Genomic DNA, 22,817 nt, shown 5'->3' with positions numbered 1-22,817 from the left:
TCCCACCTACCTCTTCCCGAGTTACCTTCACAGGAACCATCAGGTTTCGGTCGTCTCCTCTGGTTTCCTGGCCCAGACATAGCGCAAATTCATGTATGAGTGAATCCTCTTATCTCTCAGGGCCTTGCGCATACCCATGAGGAAAGCCTGGTATTCGTCCTTGGGCCAGCCCATGACTTGATGCCATAAGATCATCGTGTACCCTGGGAGGTGTCAGAACTTCAGTGACCCAGAAATTGCAACTCATGTTTTGGATGATTCCTGACCTTCCATATCATTCTCCATGGTCGACCGGAGAAACTGGCCAACTTGTTGGAGTTTGGGGTTTTTGGCCCAGCTACCAACCGGAACCTGGCCTGGAATTAGACATCTGCTGCAAGTGACCTGAGACGACTCTCACCTTGAAGTTTTGCTGCTGAATATCGACAAAACCCGCTGCTTCGAGACCCGGTACCTGTAGGCCCTCATCCACGACACAAAAGGTACGACCGAATTTGATACCGCCCTCCCTCACTACCTTGTTCCACGTCTGCATGGCAGTGTTATCATCAGCCGTCCCATCGTCACTGTAGAATGGAGGGTCGATCTCGCGAGACTGCACCCAGCCACCTGGCTTGCAAGTGCGGTAGGATTCAGCAAACAGCGCGTTCCAGTCGGCGATGGCGCCAAAAAGGTAGCGCAGATGGGTAAAGTCAAAGGTATTTTCTGGCCAACTCCAGGTTCCAGTTGCATCTTCGAGCTCAAACTTTATGTTTGGGGGAACCCAGGTTGGTTGGATAGGTGACAAGTCAGTGCCGATGATCTCGGCACCGGGAAACTCGTCGGCAAAATCACTATTAAGTGTTAGTGATTCATGGGCTAGGATACCTGTCCTTAGTTCTGGCTCTGGTGCTCACATTGCCCAAATGCCTGTATCTCTAGATCAGCATATGGCACACGGATGCGATGGACGAATCTCACCGGTTCCTGTGCCCACACCCAGAACTTTCTGCCTCACGTTAGGAATGTCTCGTTATGTATCAGTGTCTGAGAGTCTGCTTGCCTGCACGCCTTTCTTCAGCGGCGCTAGGAACAGCTTATTGTCTAGGAGAAGGGTGAGATAGTGGTGTCTATGAGGGCTCAGTTTGTAGCGATATGTGGCTCAAACAACTTGATTTACGTGATGTCCATGGATTCGCTCTGCTGATCATCGTTTGGTGCAAAGTATTCCGTGTTGTACTTTTCACTGTGAAAACTGCGACCCTGAATGGTCCGATAGTGAATAATGCTCGATGTGATAGACGCAGTTGAACTCGTGCTATGATGTGTCAATGTTGCGAACAAGACTGCCGGCCAGAGTTTACTTGCGCGTCATCGCTTCCAAGAGCCGAGTCATTGTTATCATCTTGCTCTTCATCATCCTGCAGAAGAGAGATATCTGCTCAGCGACTCATTATGGGTGCGGGACTTGTGAAAGTATTTACCCTGATAGCGACCGCTTCCGCAGGAGGAGTAAGGTTCGTCCTAGGACTTTGGCTTCGAGACTTCTGGCCTGTGGGCGAAGTGGACATTTTGAGAGATAGTTTCAGTTGGATCGGCAATGTAGCAGGCGGCTTCACTTCGAGAGCAAATGTGAGAAGAGGAAAAGAGAGACGGACACAATTCTGAGACAAGGACGGATTATTATTAAACCAAATGGTCCGATTGACGCGCGGAGGCAACGGAAGCGGGCAGGTATGATATTGGCTGAAGATCAATTACCGCCGCATGAAGAGTGACTGTTGATCCTTGCTTGTGCAGTTACCCGACCCTGTCTTTGATGTGTGTGGGTTGACAGCCTGCCGTTCCTGGGGTTTGTTGGTTGCAGCGATTGTCGAGGGTATCATTCTCCACCCAAAAAGGTTTACAGGGCCTTGACAAGGTTGTTTGGCTGCTTGTGAGTTGTGACAACTAATGTCTGCTCTTACGAAGAGACAAGGAGAGTTGCAACTCCAGCCACAGCCATGGCGGCAAACCCACGAACAATGTTCAAAGAGGCACCAGAAGTCGCCTTAGGAGTGGGCGTGCCCTGGGTCTCGGTGCCTGTGGCCTCAGCGCTGGCCTCCTTGACGCTGGTTGCGTCGGAAGCAGACTTGGCGGTGCTGGAGGCATCGTCGGCGGTGGTAGCTGCAGAGTGCGTAGCAGCAAGGAACTCCTGACCGGCAGTGATGGTGACGGTAGCGTAGGTCAATAAGGCAAAGTCGCCTTGACTCTTTTCGAGATCAGAGAAGGTCGCAGTGGGAGATCCGTCATCGTTGCCGCCAAGGTTGGTGGTAGTGCACTCCTGAGCGACAGTCCGGCTCATCTTGCAGTGAATAGAAAACTCAAAGGGGTCCTCTGGGTCCGGCATGGTGAGGTAGTAGTCAAGGTAACCGGTGGAAGCCGCACTAGGCGGAAGAGTCTTGCTGCCCCAAGGGCCCACGGTGACAGTGTTGTTGAAGGTACCGCACTCGCCGTCTTCAATAACCTTGTCGTCACAGTTGAGAACGTACGTGGTGGCCGTGGCTTCGGCACCGATGACCTCGGCAACGAAGGGCCCCTCGTAGAGGAGGGGAGAGCGGTGGTGATGGCTGAAGACATGGTGGACAGGTTGTATTATTAGATGGACACGGCCAAAGAGTGAATGAGGTGAAAGCGCCGTGTGGCTTGATTAAAGAACGTGGAGAAAGAGAAAAGCTGTTGGTCTCAATATGGGAAAGAGAAGCAAAGAGGCTAAAAGACCGAAGATGTCGGGATTAAAGAGGTAATAAAGGCGGGTTTCAGAGGGGAAAAAAAGGGGGCGGCGAGAGCTCGGCCGTGATGGATGGCAAATTAGCGCTCGGTTATGGATCATGGAACCCTGCCCACACGTGATGCTGATTGGCGATGCTACGATACAATCTGGGGTCAAGAAAAGTTTGTCGGAGGTAACACGGCCGTATTCACATCCAAGATGCCAAAGTCCAACGTTGTAAACTGCATGAGAGCTTCTTGGTATGCAAGCCAAGTAGAAGAGTCAATAAAGCAGCCACAGAAGACTGATAGATGAGAATTAGCACAACTGACACTGTCGCTTGACTGGCTCACCGTCTTTGCTTTAATTTTACCGTCAGCTGAAACTCTTCGGCGTTTACTACTTCGAGGCTAGACTGCTCTTAAGCATGACGGGAGGATTGCGGCTAACCGGACATGGCTTCTGCAATGACCAGGTATCCGCAACGTTCTTTCTTATTAATGGTTCCTAATGGTGACTGAAATGCTAACCGTAATCTATGTAATCACAGCTCTCCAGCCGAGCCCAATAACCGCAAGTTGCATCACAGGGGCGGAGGGCAAAAAAAACAAGACAACCCATCAACCACGCTTCATGATAGAGGCAAAAAGAACATACAACAGCAGGTATTCGCTGGTCGTCACCGACCCAACTACTAATCCACCCCTTACAGGCTTGACTATGGGAGAGCGGACGGGATCCCGTATTTTCCGGTAGGTATGGTCGTATGTGAGAGGGAGCTTCGCAGGAGCAGCTCAGAAAGGCCAGATGGTGCCTGGCAAAAGGGCGCCCTGTCTCTCTCTTATTTAAAGAGGATAAGCCCATTTTGTACTCAAAAAAAAATTGTATAGTGGCTCTACCGCCTTCGTTGCAAAGCAGGAGCTAGCTAGCAGTTGACCTCATCTCAACCTAGATCAAGCACTATTGACAACCTTAGGGAGAGCCTCCCTTAGACTCTACATCACGAGGATGAGCAATCCACGTATTGCTCAGTCAAAAATCAGCCTATTTAAGATTTTATTCAAATTGCTATGAGACATACTAAGTACCGTTATCAAAGTCACCAAGCCACCTTGGCTACACGTCTCGCTATACACTGTCTGGTTCTGGCATGCTCCAAGTCCCATTTGCAAACCAGGTACCTGCTTTTGTATAATCCAACGCTATTCTGTCTCGCATATAAGCAAAACGAAAGTATTCCGGAAGTTCAAAGTCTGTCGCTCGTGTCCACGAGAAGTTGTAGGCGGAGGTGGTCTCGGGGAAGAAGCGGCGGTATCGCTCGACGTCGTTTACGAGCACACTAATGCCATTAAACAGGGGCGTTGGTGGTCCCTGCCAGGAGAATGAAATGTTAAATCCTGTCGGGGTTGATGCAATGACTGGCGTGTCTATTGTAGGGACGAAAGAATTAAAGGCACCGTCCTGACGCAGATCGGCAGGTGTCTGCAGAACAGAGTCAAACCCCCATCGAGCGATCCCGTTCACGAAAAGGCCTAACAGTATGCCTTGATATAATAGTGAGGATCGAGTCTGGACGCTCGTACCGGGGAGCAACAAAAGGGCCAGGATATAGTGGTGGATACGAAGGTCGAGTCCCGGTATGACGACAAAGAAAACGATCCCAAGAATGAAGAGTCCATACAGAGCGAGATATGGCAACATGCGTCTCTCCAACCAAAAGACGTATACTTGCTGGCAGACGATTGATACAAGGATGCAAATGATGATGGCGAGTGCCACCTTAGCCCCAGGTTGTTGCTCCAAATCATGCGCCGTGAGTCGATTAATGGGAATCCAATCCAATGTGTAATTGGAGAGGGCTCCAAGCCAGAAGCCGCCCAGCCAAAACAGGACCTTTTCAAACTGCGCTTCCAGGCCAGATAAAGCCCTTGAAACACAAGTCTTGTAAATGACGGCGGCGCAGAATAGTGCTGGAAGCAATCTTCCAGCGAGGGAGGAGATGTGATCTGGGAGGACAGAAATATTGAAATGAGAGGCTGATGGAGGATCAGATGCTAGGCCGACATGAGTAAAAATGGCTATGAAGATGACGAAGAACTGCAAGGCTGGCGACGTTGTGAAGATCGAAAAGATGGCAGTGAAGAAGAGTGAGATGTAGAGCAAGAGTTGGCGCGGATCCTCGCTGCAAGTAATGTCTGACTCGGTTGAAAAGGTGAACGAAGATGGAAAGTTGGAGTCGAAAGGTATCGATTCGATACCGTTTCTCTCGACACCCGGGAAGCTCTTCTGCCCGCCAGATCTGCTGAGTCTACCACAGCCTCCCCTGCTGTTAGTAACGATCCCAGCATGAATAGCAGAACCACAGATGAAAGAGTCGGCACGGTAGACCTTGTCGCCTATAACCAATGGTCGATAGTTGACGTCCAGTCCGCCAACAGCGCGTGGATTCAACACTTGGACTCCGGCGCAGTTTGCTGGGCAACGAAAGGAAAATGAGGTGTTGACGAATGGGTGGCAGTCTAGTCCATCAAGTCCGCACAGGTTCTTGCGCCTCCAAAGGGAATCGACGCAGTCCAAGTTGACTACGTAGTCATTGTGGGCATCCTTAATTGCGCGATTTCCAGCATACAAGGGAATAGAATATGCAATTATCCAGAGGAGCAAGAATGCGATCAACAAAAGGACCTTGCGTGTGAGATTTGCGAAATAGCGATCAACAATGTTGATAGAATATCGTTGGACAGATGGAAAGAATGGCTTGATGCTTTGAATCCGGGGAGGGTCCGGTCCTGCAATTCTCTGGAGGAACTTGACAGGGTGGCGTGGTGCAGGACGTTGAGTCTCGGCATTTTCCTCAAAGTCGAATTGCTCGGTAGGCAGCAATAGCTGGGCCTCCTCGTCTGCCACAGCCTCATGCCGGTGGTCTTCTCGAGAAGCTCTCGGCTCTTCATGAGCGTTATCGCTCATTGCCAAGAAACGGAGACAGGCCGGGCTCCGATAACTGGACCCTTCGGAATGCGCGGGACGAGTTGGAAAGAGTTTAGTGGCGCATGAGACATGCAAAGGAGGGAAAAGTTGCAGAAGAAGGAATCCTCTCACAGTCTGATTATCAACTCGGTCAAGTCAACGTGTTTGCTGGCTGAAAGGGGGCTGAAACTCGACATGGCGATGCTCCATCTTTGGGCTTGAGTTGAGGCCTCTAATTGGCCATCGGATTGACCGGATCAGCCATTGACGGAGGATTATCCAATGATTCGAGCCCGCCGAGACCAGGGGTTATTCCCGCTGTCAGCACTGCCAAGCCCAGCTGTCTTTGGTCGTGGCTGTCACACAAAAGAAAGCGAGGGACAGGACAACAGACTTCAACTAGTGATATAATCGCTGGGAATTTCTATGTAGATTATATCAAGAAACCGAGATAAAGGCTAAAGCCATTTGTAGAATTTTCTCTCAATAATCCTTCTGCTATTAGTAGACCTTGATAAGCAGAGGTCTTGGAGCTGGTATCTTTTGTGCCTCTTGACCCGTGTGGCTGTCTGTTTGTGATTTGAGGTGTCACAGAGAGAAGGATCTACAGTCTCCATGCGAGTGGTGTTTTCGCATAAAAGTGACACAGGCTTTATCTCTTCTTTCTCTTTGCTTTCTATGACTTTTGAGTGGAGATCTCTGTCCAATTTGAGATGAGATTGACATAGAGCGTGCCCTTGCTCGACTGCTAGCAAGCCCTGTCAAAGATATTGCTGAGGAAACGCACATACCAAACAAATTCAACTGCTGCATAAATGATTTACCAGAGACTTGTTGCATCTTTATCTATAGAAACCTCCATCTCATCGGTGGTCACGCGGCAAGACCGGGCGCCGGCGGCTTGCACTGAGCCGCCTCATAGCTGGGCCGGTCAAGGCAAGTAGAAGTGTTGAGGGTGGTTGCATGCTCAGCCTGCTTGAAGATATGATACAGTGGTAGAGTCTATAGGACTCTCATGCAAGCAGTGCATTCCAATCTTCAATCACTTGCCGCTTGCTCAAACACTGACCCTGGCATCTATTTCTTCGAGCAACAAGCCTTAGAGTCTTTGAGCCCCTATTCTCCAAGCTCTTTAGTCGAGTCGCATGGCTATACCGTGAGTCCCCAAAGCCAATCTCCTCCAACAGCTGGGGCTCCGTGTTCGCTAGGCTTGGGGTGCATACCCCTCCCATCTTGGCTTCAGTGACCATCATATCCCTCAATATCTGCAGCCTCTATCTCGGTAGAGGAACACTACCCGGATCTGTCATCAATATATCAATCGCCTCTGCTATGCTCCAGGTTGTCGCCAAGCTACAAGGATTTCTCAAAGTCGCCAGCCTGACAAGCGTTGTGTTTAGTGTTATCCGCTACTAGCTGGTATCTACCATGGGAGTACCTCTCGGCTTGTTTTCCGTTGGCTTTAATCTCGTCACGGTGTTGACGGAGCGTTGAATATGACTGGAGATATGCAAAGCTGGACATTGCTGGACTACTCAAAGCGAACTGACTTCAACGAGAGGTTAATGGATGGCAAGATGGCATTGCAACAACCCAATGGAACAGAGTTCACACCCTTCTTTACCCCCATCCCCATCAGTGGCCTCTCGTACAAGGCGAATTCCATCACTGATTACCTCGCCATCACCGTGCTTCTGACGCACATGGTTCTGGTGCCTGGCCATTGAGTCTATCTTGTCTACACACGCCGGTCCTTAGTCGCATGGGACTCTGTCACGGAAATGTTGATCCTCGCACACAACTCGCGGCTCACTTTGCACGTACTTCGGAATACGTCAGCAGATATTCAGAGCCTGCAGACATTCAAGAAGCTGGTGGTTGTGCGAGCGTCTAGGCCTGGAGATGAAGATGCGGAAGTCCCTCTCCAGTCTGGCGGTCGTATGGAACTTGTATTTCATTAAGTCGAAGAAGTACTGATACCTATCAAGAGATAAACAGGTCTCTATATTATCTGATCAATCGATGTCGACAAGAACATCTACAACTGAAATCCCGTTATTACCGTAGAAAGGACAGGCAGTATCTCAGGATTCTGGCACTCGATCCAGGCAATTGAGAGATCCGGCAGCATCGAGGACGGTAGAACCAAACCTTGCCTACTCATGATGCAAAATCTATTTCGTTGAAGAATAAATTTGTCATCACCTCGGTACATGTCCGATGATGGTGACGCCCTGACATGTTTGTCGACCCCTCGTTTACGCTCTCATCCCGAGCCCAATCTCTTTCGCCAAGAAATGAGAATTGATCACCTGACTCTAAGTGATGCACGGAGAAACCATTAGGCCGCCGCAGTGCTGATTCGCGAAAAAGGGGTTGCACATTACGTACATCCCTACGTGCCTCGTTGGGCTGACTTGGTGGAGAAACTCAGGAGGCGACCGGGGGCCTGTTATGCCTACCGATCAGCCTCGATCAACATCCTAGACACCCACCACATATAGTTAAATAAGTTGACACCATCATTCTCCTTTTCTTCATCGATCAACTTCCATCTCTCAGCACTTGACCAATTTCGCATCATGATGGCTGTCGACCCTCAAGCGCAATCCAACTTCGTTACTCGGCTGCCGTACGACATTCGAGCAGCCATCTACAAAGAGCTCTGGCCATCCTGGACTCCCCGTCAGCACGTCGTGTGGCACCTTGACCCAGACGCCGATGGAACGAAGTCGCACCTTCACCGGGAGCCCTGCGTTTCCCGGTTCCAGCTCCATGATGAGCTGCAAGATGAGATTGAGGCTCTGAGGCAAGAGAAGCAGGTCCCTTTGGGTGAACCCCTCAATGACCCCGCTTATCGCCAACGACTTGAGAGCTGCTGGATGAACCACTGGAAATGCGGCGAGCGGCTTGACAAGGAGCTTGGGGAAGAAATGAACTTCTTCTACAACACGTCGATAGGGGGATGCTGGTGCGACAAGCAGCCCAAGCGGGATCGAGATACCTACTTGCCAATGCTGCTATCATGCAAGTTCATGTGAGTATTACCTACAGCCCATCATTGCGTCCATTGCTAAGCATTGCAGCTCCGAGGACTGCCTTAGATTTCTGTATTCGACAACCACATTCGTCTTTACAGACATGCTGGCGCTGCAGTCCTTTGTCGGTCACTGTCAACCGCCTCACCCATCCACGCCCTACAAGCACCTCAACCCCGTAATCCCCGAGGCCTTTCGCAAGTACGCTCTCCACTTTGAGGTGTCTCTGTTTCTGGATTTCCAGCTGCATCTCATGTGCTCGGTCTTGGACGAGGATTGGTCCGATTACAATGAGATGTTCAAGTTCTTGCAAGGGGAGGATGCGCTCGAACCTGTGCACAGCGCGGACCCTCACAATCCCTTTGATTTTCACTGGCTTCACCTGGAAAGCTTCGAGAATCTTCGGAGTGTCAAGATCTGGGTCGCAGGTCGCAGAGAGGGCGGGATGTTCTCCGCCGTGCGACTTGGTATCCCCATTAGCAAGGTTGGAGTGGACGCTCTAACCAAGTCCCTCTCAACTGTCCAAAAGTCGAATTTGATCGTCCTCAGCACGCATCTAGACGACGATATAGAGCCAGAAGATGGATATGTTCATGGGACTGCGGATAATGCAGGTGCTCAAATCTGGAAGCGAGGGGCTGGTGACCGGTTCCATCCTGGACCTCGTTTGGCCGTGGCTCTCTCTGATGGTCCGATAGAGACGTCAGAAACAAGGTATGCCGATTGCCTCCCAAGTTTAATATGGAAGTTGTGCTAATGTTATTCTCAAAGAGTCCTTCACCTTGACTAGCGTTATTTCGCGTTAAGTAGGCAGTGGGATAGAGATTCCCTTCTTCACACAACTGAGTTGCAGTTGGCCTTTCTGGGATAGTTACCAAGTCATTAATGAATCAGCACTTTGCCTCTTGTGCGTGCTGGGAGACATGAACGAAGGAGCCGAGGCCTAGTATACCGTGAATGAGGCTGCGTGACCGCCCTGATACACCCGAAGGAATCTCGAGTCCAAAACAGATCACCATGACCACCAGAAGAATAACCCGCAGTCCGTTCCAGAATACACAAGCAATGCTCGGAAGACCTATCCAGCCGAGTACTCCGTGCCTTTGGTCCATCTCGACCCACTACTTGAAACACGACCCTTGAGCCCTATGCTATCTGTACCAATATCTACTGCAAGTGTGCGCTCATTTACGGGCTGAGCTGAGATGCATGACTGCACGAGGTCTGCTGTGCTTCATTCTATGTCATCATCCAACCTACCTACGCAATAGACGCAAGGCCCCCGAGCCAAGTGGGCATGAATCGACCAAGCAGAGTCGGAAGTGATGCTCCATCATAAATGCCTTGTATTTCGCGTCGAGAGGGCCAGCTGTTTCAGAACAACGCCACTAAATGCACTCAGAAGGGATGGAAAGCGTGGCCGCCGTATAGCTGCGTTGAGGTGAAGGCTGGAGAGTGAACCCCGCATAAAAGATCGTCAGAGAGGGCTGAAAATAGCAGTGATGTGCCTTGGTCTGCCTACAAGCGAATCCTTGCTTCAAGGAGGACCCATATTTGGAGGATGGGGAAGTCAGGCATGTGCCCGGTTGACCAAGTTTCATGCTGTTCGAGCTGCCCATACGCAAAGGTCGGTGTGCAAAGGCAGTAGTTTGTCCCACTTGAAAGTCAGAAAGGGAATAAAGATCGTGATGCAGTAGAAGTAGATATTACTTAAACGATACCCAACTATCAATGTTGACAATGATTTTACTTTGGTGTAGCATTTTCATATTTAAAATTTTTGAACAATTGAAGGTACCTTACCGTTTGCATGTCTCATGTTTTTCTGCATCGGTATTGATGCTGACGCCGATGCTATGCGAGCCGATCTATCTAGACGAGTTGTGCTTGAGATCTGCAGGGTGTTTCCATGCATCCCTCCCAAGAGATCCAGTATTTAATCAGGCCGATCTCCCATCAAAAGACTCGAACAGGATTCATTCAGCTCAACTCCCCCTCCAACTTTTTCAACATTATAGCCCTCTCACAGTAAAAAGAACACTTTGAATTCTCACAATGGTCCGCTTTGCCACCTCAGCCCTGGCAGTCCTGGCATCGGCCACGCTCATCGCTGGTTTCCCGTTTTGGGCGAGAGACGACGACGACTCGCCACCGCAGGTGAAAGCGACCGCAAATCCCGCAGACGTTATAAAGCAAATTATCGAAGGCATGAAGGACTTTGGTGGAGATGGCGACTAGGAGAGAGCCACGGATAATATTGGTAGCGAGTGTACGGGACTGCAACATCACGATGAGGAAGCGCCGAGACACAAACATTTCGCAGGTCTCTCAGGTTAGAAGGAGGCTATGGCTACCTATGAGACTAGGGTCTGATGGAAGTTGGGCCAGAGGTTTCAAGTTTTGGTTGTCACACCGTGGGCATTGAGTTGGGGCTCCCTCACGCCGAGTCGTTGCGACTTACACTATCATGTATGCCGCCTGACAGCGCTTCTGATATTCAACATATTCTTTTCAACTCGACCCTACTTTTGGTGTGTTTTGTTGTTACTTCTAGGAGCAAATGGACAAGCGAGAGAACATCGCTATCCGGGATGAACTATCAGTGAAGCAAGAGAGGTTGTTCCATTTGTTTTCCTTTTCCTCTACACTGCGCAGATTTCACGGTAAGACCAGCAACTCATCCAAATCAAAGGCCTATAGTCGTGCATCATGTTTCCATCCTGGCATGTCCGCAAGATCTTTGGCAGGAGCTGCACGTCGAGACTTGAGTGCATCGCCTCCGGGCCTCCACCTCCAAGCCTCGGCAAGCTGTTGGGATAGAGTGCCTTCCAATAGCTCGACAACATGCTTGCCAATGTTGGGAAGCAGTTTGAAGGAGTGACTACACATTCACGTTAGAAGAAGTAATAGTCGCTGCTACGTAAACGTACCCGCTGTCTCCCGTCGCGAGGATCAAGTTCTTCCATCTTGGATGTTCGCAGATGAGAAGGTTTGCGTCGGCAGTGTCAGTGCACCAGCACATGGCACGATCTATTATCTTTCTGTCTCGGAAATCCGGCAAAAACCGAGCCATGGCCTTTCGAATGGTGGTCTCAGAGGCATCTGGGTATGTGTCGGTGGGATGGCTGGCGTGCGACCGGGGAACCGAGATGAGCTTGGGATGGGCGGCGCCAAATGGTTGATGCTTCTTGAAGTGTGTGAATCCTGGAAACTCGTCACAGACCTTGATGATGCCGTCTCTGCAGGAAGATGTTAGCATGTGACCTTGGCTTTGATGGTGTATCTTACTCGTTGGGCTCAAAGAAGAATCCATAGTCACCATCGTACACGACAGGAATGTTCTTGTATCGAGCTGCCTCCTCGGGGGTCAATTGGATATGGGCCAAGACCCAGGCCTGTGCCATACCCAGTCAGCTCTACTTTTGGTGTAAGGGCAAGGCAGTATCTGTTCCTGTACTGACCTTGGACACGCATTGGCCCTCCAGATCTACCAGCGCTGGTGTCCACGCACCGGCAGCGAGAATGACCTTGTCAGCGTGATACTGGGTGCCATCAACTGTTTCAACACCAATACATGTCGATCCGTCGGCGGCCAAGAGAGGTTGTTTGAAGGTACCAGCCCTGTGACTGTGTAAGTGCAAGAAACACATTCGCCAGGTTAGAGAAACCTACCCCCCGAACCCAAATTGTACGCCGTGGCTTCTGAGAAAGCTGCCAATGGCGTTAATAGCCTTGGCCGCTGCGAGCCACCCACCATTAGTGGTAAACAAGCCCTTCCATCCCTATGCCAATGTCTTAGCATTTCTAACTTGGATTATTTGGGTATCTTACCTTGACGTGGTCCTTTGTGAACCATGGCATTTTGGCCAAGACTTCGTCCTCACTCTCAAGCCAGCTGCCGGTCTTGTCCAGACCAAAACCTGCATCGATTAGAGTCTTGAGTTCTTCTTTCAGTTCCGCAATGCCCTCTTTAGATGACGAGCAGTCAACCTGGCGATTCGTCAATACGCATTCGGCTTGAGACCTGCCTCATGGAAAAACGAACCAGGCCGACATTGTGAAAATAGGGCTTGAACAATGGATCGTTCCTCCACATGTCCAACGCCTCAAGCGACAACTGCAAATCAGCCTTGTTCCGCAGTCGAACGCTCATGATCTTGTTCAAGTCACATCCAGCCGACTGTGCCGAAGGAATTGGGTAAACATCGAGGACGGTGATGTTGGACGGCGTGTATCCGGAGCGTATCAGGTGTAGTGCCGTGGAGGAGCCCATTGTGCCGCCTCCACCAACAATGACCACCTTGGTCGAGTCTCGTGATAGCGTCATTTGGCGTGGAATCTTGAGGAAATGTCTGAGCACGAAGCTAAAGACAACCAAGGATGGAAGATGGTAGGGGCTCGTCGAGTAATTAAGGCGATAACAGGGCCCCACAGTGGAAGCTCCAAGCGATGTTATCAAGGCGAATTCAACGATTCTGCTCCTTCTGGATGACTGGGTCGGCTGACAAACTCGGGACTTGTGGAGAGAAAGTCGCCAAACCCCATGGGGATAAGGATAGAAAGTCTCCTGTGCTTGAAGCCTATTGGCTCGGAAAGACGTGATGGTTTATCTAACAGGTGATTTCCCCGCTGGCTCTCGCTTGGACCTTCATGCTCTGACTCGCTCGCTCCACTCAAGATAACCTTCCTGGCCACTCGCCTGGACCTTCCACTAGCGAGAGGGGTTATCTTGACAGGGTTGCTGTGACTGTGTTGCCATGTGTATAAAGAGACATCTCATGCAACCTCACTTCGATGACTTCAACCTACAGCTGGACATATTCGACATTCTTGTCATAGCCGTTTATCCATTATGGCCGACTCAAAGACTGCAGTCTCTGGTCTTCCTGACCATGGAATGGCCACCACTGAAGAGATTTCCATGCCTCGATGGAAACGAGTATGGCGACACAGTCTGACGCAGATGATTCTGCTGAGCATCCAGGCTTTCTGCGGACCAGCCATGGCAGATGCGATTGCAGGTAAATATCCTTTTTCGATTTCGAATGCCGCCCGCTAATGCGAATATTTCTAGGTCTTGGAGGTGGTGGTCTTGCGACTCCTCGAGTGTCCAATATCGCCACAGCCCTTACATATACCATGCTTGCTACAAGTACGTATTGCCGCACATGAAACATTCACTTGACTAACAATTCAGCTTGCTTCTTCGGAGGCCCCATTGTGAACAAGCTCGGCGTCAAGTGGGCTCTGGTCATCGGATCCATGTCCTTCCCCATCCTAGGATCCTCCTACTACTGTAATAGCAAGTTTGGTAACCAATGGGTGAGCTAGTTCAGATGCATCCCTGGAATTAAATGCACTGACAAGGCTTAATCAATTAGTATCTCATTCTCGGTGGCGCCATCGATGGCATTGGCACCGGCTGTTGGTACGTTGCTGAGGCTGGTGCAATCATGACCCTTGCGCCGTCTGGCGCGCGTGGCAAGTATCTCGCTCTGTGGATTGTCTCTCGAAATCTCGGACAGCTCGTTGGTGGTGCAATCAAGTGAGTATCTTCAACGGCAATCCATATGCGATTGGCTAACAGCCCTCTTCTCCAAGCCTGTCAAAGAACTACCAGAAGGGTGTCAGCGGCGGAGTTACTCCCGACACATACATTGCTTTCCTCATTATTGAGTGTCTGGCGTAAGTGGAACTCCATCATTTGTGTTTGCATCTACTAACCGGGCTTCAGTCTGCCATTTGCCTTCATGATTACGCCCTTTGAACGCGTCATTCGATCCGATGGCACACACATCGTCACCGAAGAGGCTCTTTCTACCAAACAGGAGATCAAGCGGATTTCCAAGACCATGACCTCGAGGCTTATCATGCTGTCCTCTCTCTGGGCACTCTGGTCTTTCTTCTACAGGTACTATAACCCGCAGTGCCTCCCCCATCACAGAATTGGAAACTGACAAAGGGACAGTGGCTCTTGGTCCACCTATCTGGGAATCCACTTCACAGTCCGCGCCCGCGCACTTTCATCGCTGATCTCGCCATTTCTGTGCATGTAAGTCTATGGTCGTCCTTGTTCTCGGCCGGCTCATACTAATCCCTCTCTAGTGTCGGCTGCTTCGGCCTTGGTTTCATCCTCGACTCCAAGCACCTTTCACAACGCCGCCGCGCCCAAGTCGGTCTCTACATAGTGGTGACCCTCAACGTCGGTGTCTATATTTGGTCCATCATCATGCAGACTAGGTTCAATCGCAATGATCCGGGTGCTATCGACTGGGACGATGGACTGTACCCTTCCTCCTTCCTGCCGTACTTTTTCGTCCAGACCACCGGCCCGTTGTCGCAGTCATATATGTATTGGCTCATCTCCTCGTTTGCCATGAATGCTCAAGGTAAGTTCATCCTTCCTGATACTGACTGGTAATGCTAACGGGAATTCTAGAAAACGTCCGCAACGGAGCTGCGTTCAGGTGTCTCGAGGCCATTGGTCAGGCTATTGCCTACGGTATGAACACTCAGACGACGAGTGACCCTCTGGTTGGCTTGTAAGTTCTGCGTATGCACCTCAAACAAGGCATGTCTGCTAACAATATCATTAGCTGTGTTACATTTGCCCTGCTTGGTGCTGCCCTTCTGCCAATGATCATGTTGGTCAACACAACCCCCGACAGAATCCCCGCCGACGAAATTGCTGAGCAACAGTTGAACGCATTGGGAGAGAAGACTGGGGATATCGAGACAGTTCACCCGGACCTCGAGAGGAAGAGTTAAAGGGCCTAGATACCCGAAGACCTGTCTTGGCTTTTTAGCCTCTATTCCTAGGTAGTTTGCAATCTAGCATTCTTCATTAAACATGACTTGAAGACTTGGAAGTGGCTGAATAAGTTGGGGGCTCTAAATGAGCGCCGTCCACCCTGTTCTGGGATATGTTGTATCAATATCATTGACTATGGTGCTTTGCGAATTCCGCTAGCGTACTTGTCCACGGCAACGTTCCGGTCCTCTATCCCCATAGACCGCTTAGCAGTTTGCTTGGCAGACACGCTGAGCGTTGTTGAAGCACGAGGCCTGACCGCTTCCAGGCTGGCAAGAGCGTCTCCTGCCAGCAACGCACGCAACGTAGTTGGCGTAGCCAAGGCAGCCACCGCGAGCCTCAAGGTTCTGGTTGTCGGTGTTCTCGGGAGCGGGCATGGCGGCGGTGACGGTGGTGAAGGCCATGACGGCGACAAAGAGCTTCTAGATGGTGTGTAAGCAGCTGGGGGGTTTTGGAAGCCAGTGTTGATACTTACGGCAGGGGAGTACATTGTGAAGGTTGGAGGAGCAGAGTTGACTTCTTAAGTAACTGAAGATGTCTGCTTGGATGATGATGGACTTGGAGAGGGGCTTGGCGAGCTACTTATACTTGAGAAAGACTAACATCACTCGATGTCAAGTTACATACTACGCCCAATGGCTAAACAAACCACTTCGTGGGGGAAAAACCCTCAGCCGCGAGAACCACGGCTGGTCGGCACCTGGAGGATTCGCCCCAATGCGAGGATCCCGCCCCTGGACAAGGGTGCAGTGGGCTGAGGGTTGAAACTAGGCTCGAAATGGGGGCATAGTTTGCTGATTAGCTGATTGATTAGATAAAATGGTTTCACTTGGTTGCCCACCCGCCACGTAGGGGAACAGCCAAGCTTCTTACTAGGGCTGACCCGAGCCTCGGCGTGTCCGGGGGGTTTTCGCTTCGTCCCGTTGAGAGGCCCCCACGAGCGGTTGCTTGCAATGCGAGTTCGTAGTCTTTACCTTGCTGGGCCGCTGTACGGGTAGGACCTTTTGTCTCCTGGTCCTGTTCGAGTTAGGATGCAGGAACATGTTGGTCCCGAAGGATGAGCGAAATCGGAAGACTCGCATGATCTGCCCGTTCCGAGTTCCGAGCCGCATGAACAAGGCTAAATTCTCTCAGAAAGGCCCATAAGAACGTGGGGGCTTTATGTTCTTGTTTCTCTGAGAGCAATATTTCAGACGGAAATCTTTGCAAGCTGGAGCAGATAGCTACAAGCTTAGACTGTGTTGTTTTGATGTGAAGATCGTTTAGCGTGTGGCCATTATCGTCATAAGCCAATGTGTATCAAACCTGTCCTTAGAGGAAAGGGTCTCGAGAGGACAGTTCCTTTTCTGACCAAAGGACCTCAAAGTATCATTCCGTTACCTGGTTGGGTTCTTGCAGTTGTCATATGATCAACAACAACCCCTGACAAGGACCTTTATGATGGATTGTTCCCAGTCTTGAGTCCAGACCACATCCCATCGGTCATGTTCATTGGTGGAAACTGGGCCTGCAAGGTACAGGGTGTTCGGGCTTAACTGCGGAGAAGGATGCAAACAATGGCTTGACAGGAGATGCAATTTGACGCTGGAGTAAGCAAAATGGGTCTTTCGGGGTCCGAAGGGGCCGTTGCGCGAGAGGAGTTACAGGCAAAGATGCAGGCTGGGATGGAGTCTGTACTACACTGTACACAAGAACTGGGAATAGAAAGCGCAGGTCTCCATTCAGTTAGTCAGTCGAACTACCTAAAACTGTGAATGATCAAATCTATCACGGTGCCCATTTCAAGAGGTGAAAAGACGGGTGATGGTCAATCAGCATCCGATCAAGGAGAGTAATCAATTCTTGATTGCCCTCAGGAGCCACCATCGCCGAACAAAATACCTTCCGCCCGCAAGACCAGAAACGTTGCCTTCTGGATTGGTGAAAAAGTCAGGATTAAATAGAATTAGCGCAGAGGCGACTTTGTGCATTGCGGTGGTGGCTCGGCTCTGAAAGATGAGCGAGCCCGTGAAAAGGGCTCGTGGTCCCTTGACATGACTTTTGAGTTTGAACAGCGTCCCCAGCAAAACGATCACACGGTCAGGGGCACTGATAAGCTTATCGGAAGATCGGGGTATTCAAACCTAAAACCTGAATAACAGAACAGATGGGGGCCAATAAGGGTATCCCCTTTAGACCGCAAAATGGCAAAAATCACATACAACAGCGGGGATTCGCTGGTCGTCACCGACCCAACTACTAATCCGCCCCTTACTGGCTTAACTATGGGAGAGCGGACGGGATCCCGTGGTCTACAGTAGGTATGGTCGTATGTGCCTAGATCGGTGTGGTTGTGCCCCATATTCGAACGTCACGCAAGCCTCCAAGAGCATCGACGTATCCAGCACGCATATGCCACGATGATTAGGTAGTGTCCTATCGATCTGCTCACGTAACCGGTTTTTGGAATCTCATAGCCAACTATGGTTCTGTTCATTGTCGCTACTGCAGCGGGTTGTCAGATCATCCAAGCCGCTTTTGCATCAAGACCCTGCAGACTGAAAACGCCCTTATCTTCACCAAAAGTGCAAGGTGTATTGACGCTAACTGCCTGGACGCCTAGCTGTGCGGCTGCTGTGAGGACATCGACCTCCGTGGTCCGTTGGGAGTAGGGCTCGCGGGCATCCGTCTGCTTGAGAAACTGGTACATTTCTTTTCAATTTTCATCATTCCACTCTCTGTCTGGATAGACAGTTTGAGTGAGTGGCCTATTTGTAAGGTTGGCGCGTTAGGCAATGTGCAACAGGCCTGGGGCCTCGGTTCCAGGTCAGGGCGTGATTTGTTGGTTGATCAGAATCAGTTTGCAAGGTCCATTCTCGCTCCTTTTTCTTGGAACTCTATTGCAATCAAGCTCTCAACACTATCAGGTGAGTCATGAAGGAAAGAAATCTTATGCACATAAAAATTCATATCCGAAGGCTACAGGCTTTCTTATAGACTAAGCTTAAAATCTGCGTCCCTGCGTGTCCATACAACAGACTATGATACTATTAATCCCCCCCTTTTTTCATTTTAGTATAAATTGACAAGTTTCATATCCTTCCACTATTACCACCAAGTTGACCGTCACTAAGTAACCAGCATGGGATACAAGCCCACATTCGAACACTCATGGCGTATTGTCGCCCGCCACTCGCCTATCTGGGTTGCTCGTGTGTTCGGCTCTCTCTGGCCTTCTGGAAAGGCATATAGCGTCCCTCGCCTTTCAGATCCGCACGTCTCATCCTTCGAGGCGGAGAGCCAGTGTCAAGAACATACCTCGCGATTCTCCTCGGGGCCCGTCATCACCGCTGGGATGGCATCGGCCCTGACGCAGTTACCAGGCGAGCTCTTATTGGAAGTTTTGAAGCGTCTCCAACTCAGCTCTCTCTACATGCTCCGCCAAACTTGTCGGCGCTTTCGTTATCTGGCTGAGGATCACACGCTCGAGGACTTTAGGCTGGAGTTCCTCCGATCTGAGGGTGAGAGCTTTTGCATGACCCAAGTCGGATTTCATCAGCGTCTGGAAATCAGAGACGTGCTGTTTCGAAGATCTCTCTGTGATAGCTGCACTCACCTTGCAGACACGGGTGAATTAGTTCGGCGGATGAGGTTACTTTACGCCCCTCTCTTCTGTCACGGCTGTCGCGTAGACCACACAGCCCTCTTCTTTCCTCCGGGAAAGGAACATAACAGAAAATGCCTCGGACTCCTCGGTCAGTTCTCTCTCTGCACTCATCGAACCCTCTCCGGAAAGCATATGCTGGGAAACCCCGGAGACTTGCTACCAAAAGTATTGTCTGCAAGGATATTGCACATTTGCCCCTGAATCTCGACGATCACACCAAGCGTGCCATGACCTCGAGTTGTCTTTCAGAAATTCGTTCGCCGTTAGGTCTTATTCCGACCTATGTTACTGCCACAAAAGCCATCGTCTTGCTGCACCTGGACCACCGTCGGCGTATCGACATGGACAGTATTCGACAGCGCCTCGCAACCCAGCTCAAAGACTCTAAACAACTTTTTCAAGCACCTTTCATATCAAATCCCGCAGCTTCTGGATAGACTTCAGTCAGATGATTGCTCCTGTTTTCCGCCATCTGGCATACCTGCCGCGCGATGGTTCTGGCCGCCCCACTGGCCTTTTGACCATCACGAATTCGTCTGCCGGGAATGCGGCGCGAAGTATAACTGGGTACGGGAGATGGATGAGAAAACGGTCCGTTGGAGCTACATAGCTCTCCGCATGCAAATGAGGTGGTTCAACGAAAGCCCTCTGAGCATTGGCTGGCTCTCAAACCTTGACTACAAAGGGGTAGAAACCCTGTCCTTTGCGACAAGGCCGGCTGCAGCACTGGATCTGGTTTGCGGTGGCTGAGAATGGCAAAGACCTTTGCACACGAGGCTTCGTGGATCGACATGAAGAACGGAGGGGTGGGCTTTGAAAGGATTCGCCCATTCTCGCGGGAATATGAAGTATTTCTGCAGATGGGCGATTGTTACCGACGGGTGCGACGAGTGTCAGTTTATAGCCGGGATTGGGGCTCGAATCTGTAACTTCGTACCCAATCGCCAGTACAGCGATGGTGTTGTGTATCCACTTTCCAAGAGATACTCACTCCCACTAGGACTCTGCCTCTTGCTATATAAGCGGGCGTCTATCTGCTGTCTTATCTTTTAACTATACCTGAATTATTTATTTTTCAGTAAAAACTTTCATGCTCATCTAGACGTAGGTGGCTCCTCCTTTCTCCAACCAGCTCGCACCAAAGACACTAACAACGGCTCTTCTATGTATAAAAATAGAAAAGAAAATGCATCGTTTATGGCTCGGTATCGGCACTTCGGTGATTCTTTGATTTTATAGCTTAGCACTCTCTGGACAATGCCGCAAGCATTCGTGTTAATAGCCCCGAATAAGGATGTGTCTCTAATGTGCAGTTTCCCCTGGTTTCGCAAGGAGCACCCTCTCCTCTCTCAGGTCGAGGGTAAGGTTGTCTGGCTAATTTGTGTTAACAGTGTGTATTGGGCAGTTATTAACACATGATTGCATCACAACACAATACAATACGTAAAACACCATTATGACTATCATCAAGACTCTACACCTCCCTTAGGAAAAGAGCGTCTACCTTCTAGTTCATCTTATTACTTACCTGGGAAGAGACTTAGCGGGGTCTTCTCCTGATTCACCTAAGTCTTATGATTGTCGCACCTTCACAACTCTAGCCGCTTTCACTAACATCGCCGCGCGAACTGTCCAAGCCATCCAAACCGTATGGGCCAGTCGACCTCGAGGTCGTCGTCCTCACGATTATTTCCAATACCATCTCTATTTGCAAAGCGACGTACAAAGCATGGAAGAAGGGAAACCGGAAACTGAGTGCCAGTAAGTCAATAGTTATTCTTTTTATCATCCTCAATAACAAGTCCAAACAGGCCATCAGCCACAACAGCAAAAGATACAGTTTTGATACATCCTTCTAAAGTTACAGTTTCTTTCCAAAACGAAAATCGTGTTATTCCCCTGTAGTTGCTGTTCGTGCTCTCTTTCGGGCATGATTTATCAGATACGTGATAATCTCCCTGAACTGTTCAAGAGTTCCTATATCCCATTCACGGTCTAAGAAAGCTCGAAGGAATTCGCGCTGTAAATCTGAATCAAATTCATCTTCAAGCTCTACTGCCTTGCGTTTGTTTCTCGATTTCGATGGAGGTTTTGCTATGAGATGTTAGAATTGGAATAGATCATGAGTCATGGCCAGTACACATACGGGGACAACATGAGCAGGGACCGCCTGAGCGATTCCAACTACAATTGGCACAACTCTCAATGCCTTTGATCACCACACATCCCACAAGCGCACCTTTCCCTTCTCTACACTTTGCACATTGTTCTGGGGGCTCTCGGGCATCGCCATAAAGAATAGTCCGTGTATTGATGCCTAGTACCTGCCTTGGAAAAAGTTCAAGTCGGGCTGCATAGAAACCAGCACGGATCAATTGCGCGTCCTGTGCCTCCAGCTCCGCAGGAGTCAAGTCGGTAGAATCCGGGGTCATCGTGGATGTCAAAGTCACTGTATGAGGCATCGAGACGAGACGCGATGGTAAGGAAATGAGGCAGTGGGGCAGGGGGCAAGGGGCTCCTGATGCTGTGGCAACGACAAGCTAATCTAAGATCGGCAACCGGCAGCCACACAAAGGGGGAAGGTAAATAAACCAAGTGACAAGTATGAATAAACCTCTGTGTGCTTCTGAACCGAATTGACACTATCTAGTTCTTAATTGACATGAAGAAGAGGCCAGAGTAAGAGGACGATATTGTGTAATACCCAAGCCCCTGTGCAGGGTGCGCTCAATCAGTGCTTGCAAAGACTCAACCCCTACCGATTGAGCCTAATATGGGAAGAGTGGGAATCCAGTAAGGCGTTCGAGAAACTGAGTGCAGTTATACCCCGAATCTTTCACCTAGACCAGGCATAACCACAGTGACTCCTGGACGAGAGGACGAGTTAGAGTGTTGCGAGCATGTTGCAGATGTTATAGAAGCCCCCTAGAACCGAGGTATGCCGCATAGCAGAGGGGAGAACACGGAAGTAGTAGCCATAGAAGCAGTATGTACTGCAAGTTCGAACGACACGTATTACAGGTGGGCAAGAAGCTGACGGTGAGAGGAAGAGATGAGAGAAGTGGACACCAGGCCCACTCTGGACACAGCCGATAAGGCGTTTCTATCAACTTGGAGGACCATGTCAACTACCTGATGAGCTTCTGCACCTAGTGGGCAGTTGATAAGGGACCGAGATGAACGATTATAGTGAAACTCCAGGCCGAGTGGGTGTTCCATTGTTCAACTCTAATTGCACCGCCATCTGTCACATACGACCATACCCACTGGAAAACTCGGGATCCCGTCCGCTCTCCCATAGATAAGCCGGTGAGGGGCGGATTAGTAGTTGGGTCGGTGACGACCAGCGAATCCCCGCTGTTGTATGTTTTTGGCGGTTGGTTCTCTTTTTGCCCCTGGACGCTGTTTTGTGCAAGAATGTGAGTGACGCTGTCTCGACTCACAAAGTTGCTGAACTGGTGGGGACTTAGATTGCTCCCCGACCAATCACGACTCCAGGAGCATCCAAATGTCTCGAGGTGGACACGCGGTGCTGCTTCTTGCACAAAGCACTTCTCTCATAATGAAAGATGTCGAGGTCATCTGTATCATACATCTCTTTACGAGGGCTGCTAGACCGTTGCA

At 50.2% G+C, this 22,817-nt stretch overlaps 7 protein-coding genes across 7 annotated transcripts; 3 read left to right on the top strand and 4 right to left on the bottom strand.

The window, feature by feature from the left end:
* Positions 1-39: 39 nt before the first annotated feature.
* On the bottom strand, positions 40-1,550 carry MRS44_011361 (uncharacterized protein; the record flags this gene model as incomplete). Its single annotated transcript, XM_065619706.1, has 6 exons — positions 40-203; positions 267-351; positions 401-833; positions 1,160-1,242; positions 1,344-1,400; positions 1,464-1,550. The coding sequence occupies 6 exons, from the start codon at positions 1,548-1,550 to the stop codon at positions 40-42; spliced, it is 909 nt and encodes a 302-aa protein (XP_065475778.1).
* A 392-nt stretch (positions 1,551-1,942) lies between these two features.
* Positions 1,943-5,698, bottom strand: MRS44_011360 (uncharacterized protein; the record flags this gene model as incomplete). The annotated part of the gene is made up of 2 exons (XM_046279411.2): positions 1,943-2,588; positions 3,906-5,698. The coding sequence occupies 2 exons, from the start codon at positions 5,696-5,698 to the stop codon at positions 1,943-1,945; spliced, it is 2,439 nt and encodes an 812-aa protein (XP_046134938.2).
* A 2,582-nt stretch (positions 5,699-8,280) lies between these two features.
* On the top strand, positions 8,281-9,526 carry MRS44_011359 (uncharacterized protein; the record flags this gene model as incomplete). Its single annotated transcript, XM_046272070.2, has 3 exons — positions 8,281-8,735; positions 8,785-9,450; positions 9,508-9,526. 3 exons carry the CDS (start codon positions 8,281-8,283, stop codon positions 9,524-9,526), a joined length of 1,140 nt encoding a protein of 379 aa, XP_046134939.1.
* Positions 9,527-11,430: 1,904 nt separating this feature from the next.
* Positions 11,431-13,009, bottom strand: MRS44_011358 (uncharacterized protein; the record flags this gene model as incomplete). Its single annotated transcript, XM_046268988.2, has 7 exons — positions 11,431-11,617; positions 11,667-11,975; positions 12,025-12,131; positions 12,198-12,357; positions 12,409-12,518; positions 12,568-12,726; positions 12,782-13,009. 7 exons carry the CDS (start codon positions 13,007-13,009, stop codon positions 11,431-11,433), a joined length of 1,260 nt encoding a protein of 419 aa, XP_046134940.2.
* A 579-nt stretch (positions 13,010-13,588) lies between these two features.
* On the top strand, positions 13,589-15,504 carry MRS44_011357 (uncharacterized protein; the record flags this gene model as incomplete). Its single annotated transcript, XM_046275733.2, has 10 exons — positions 13,589-13,757; positions 13,811-13,888; positions 13,934-14,058; positions 14,118-14,281; positions 14,338-14,421; positions 14,471-14,647; positions 14,705-14,788; positions 14,842-15,125; positions 15,176-15,278; positions 15,333-15,504. The coding sequence occupies 10 exons, from the start codon at positions 13,589-13,591 to the stop codon at positions 15,502-15,504; spliced, it is 1,440 nt and encodes a 479-aa protein (XP_046134941.1).
* Positions 15,505-15,680: 176 nt separating this feature from the next.
* Positions 15,681-16,037, bottom strand: MRS44_011356 (uncharacterized protein; the record flags this gene model as incomplete). The annotated part of the gene is made up of 3 exons (XM_065619705.1): positions 15,681-15,801; positions 15,848-15,969; positions 16,023-16,037. 3 exons carry the CDS (start codon positions 16,035-16,037, stop codon positions 15,681-15,683), a joined length of 258 nt encoding a protein of 85 aa, XP_065475777.1.
* Positions 16,038-18,668: 2,631 nt separating this feature from the next.
* MRS44_011355 (uncharacterized protein) lies at positions 18,669-19,630 on the top strand (the record flags this gene model as incomplete). The annotated part of the gene is made up of 2 exons (XM_065619704.1): positions 18,669-19,047; positions 19,287-19,630. 2 exons carry the CDS (start codon positions 18,669-18,671, stop codon positions 19,628-19,630), a joined length of 723 nt encoding a protein of 240 aa, XP_065475776.1.
* Positions 19,631-22,817: the final 3,187 nt, after the last annotated feature.

This window comes from Fusarium solani (assembly GCF_023522795.1).
Source record: "Fusarium solani strain SB1 chromosome Unknown bctg00000007, whole genome shotgun sequence".
In the NCBI taxonomy this organism is placed as follows: Eukaryota; Fungi; Ascomycota; class Sordariomycetes; order Hypocreales; family Nectriaceae; genus Fusarium; species Fusarium solani.
The sequence above is the reverse complement of the archived record's forward strand: the minus strand, read 5'-3'. Positions and strand labels throughout refer to the sequence as shown.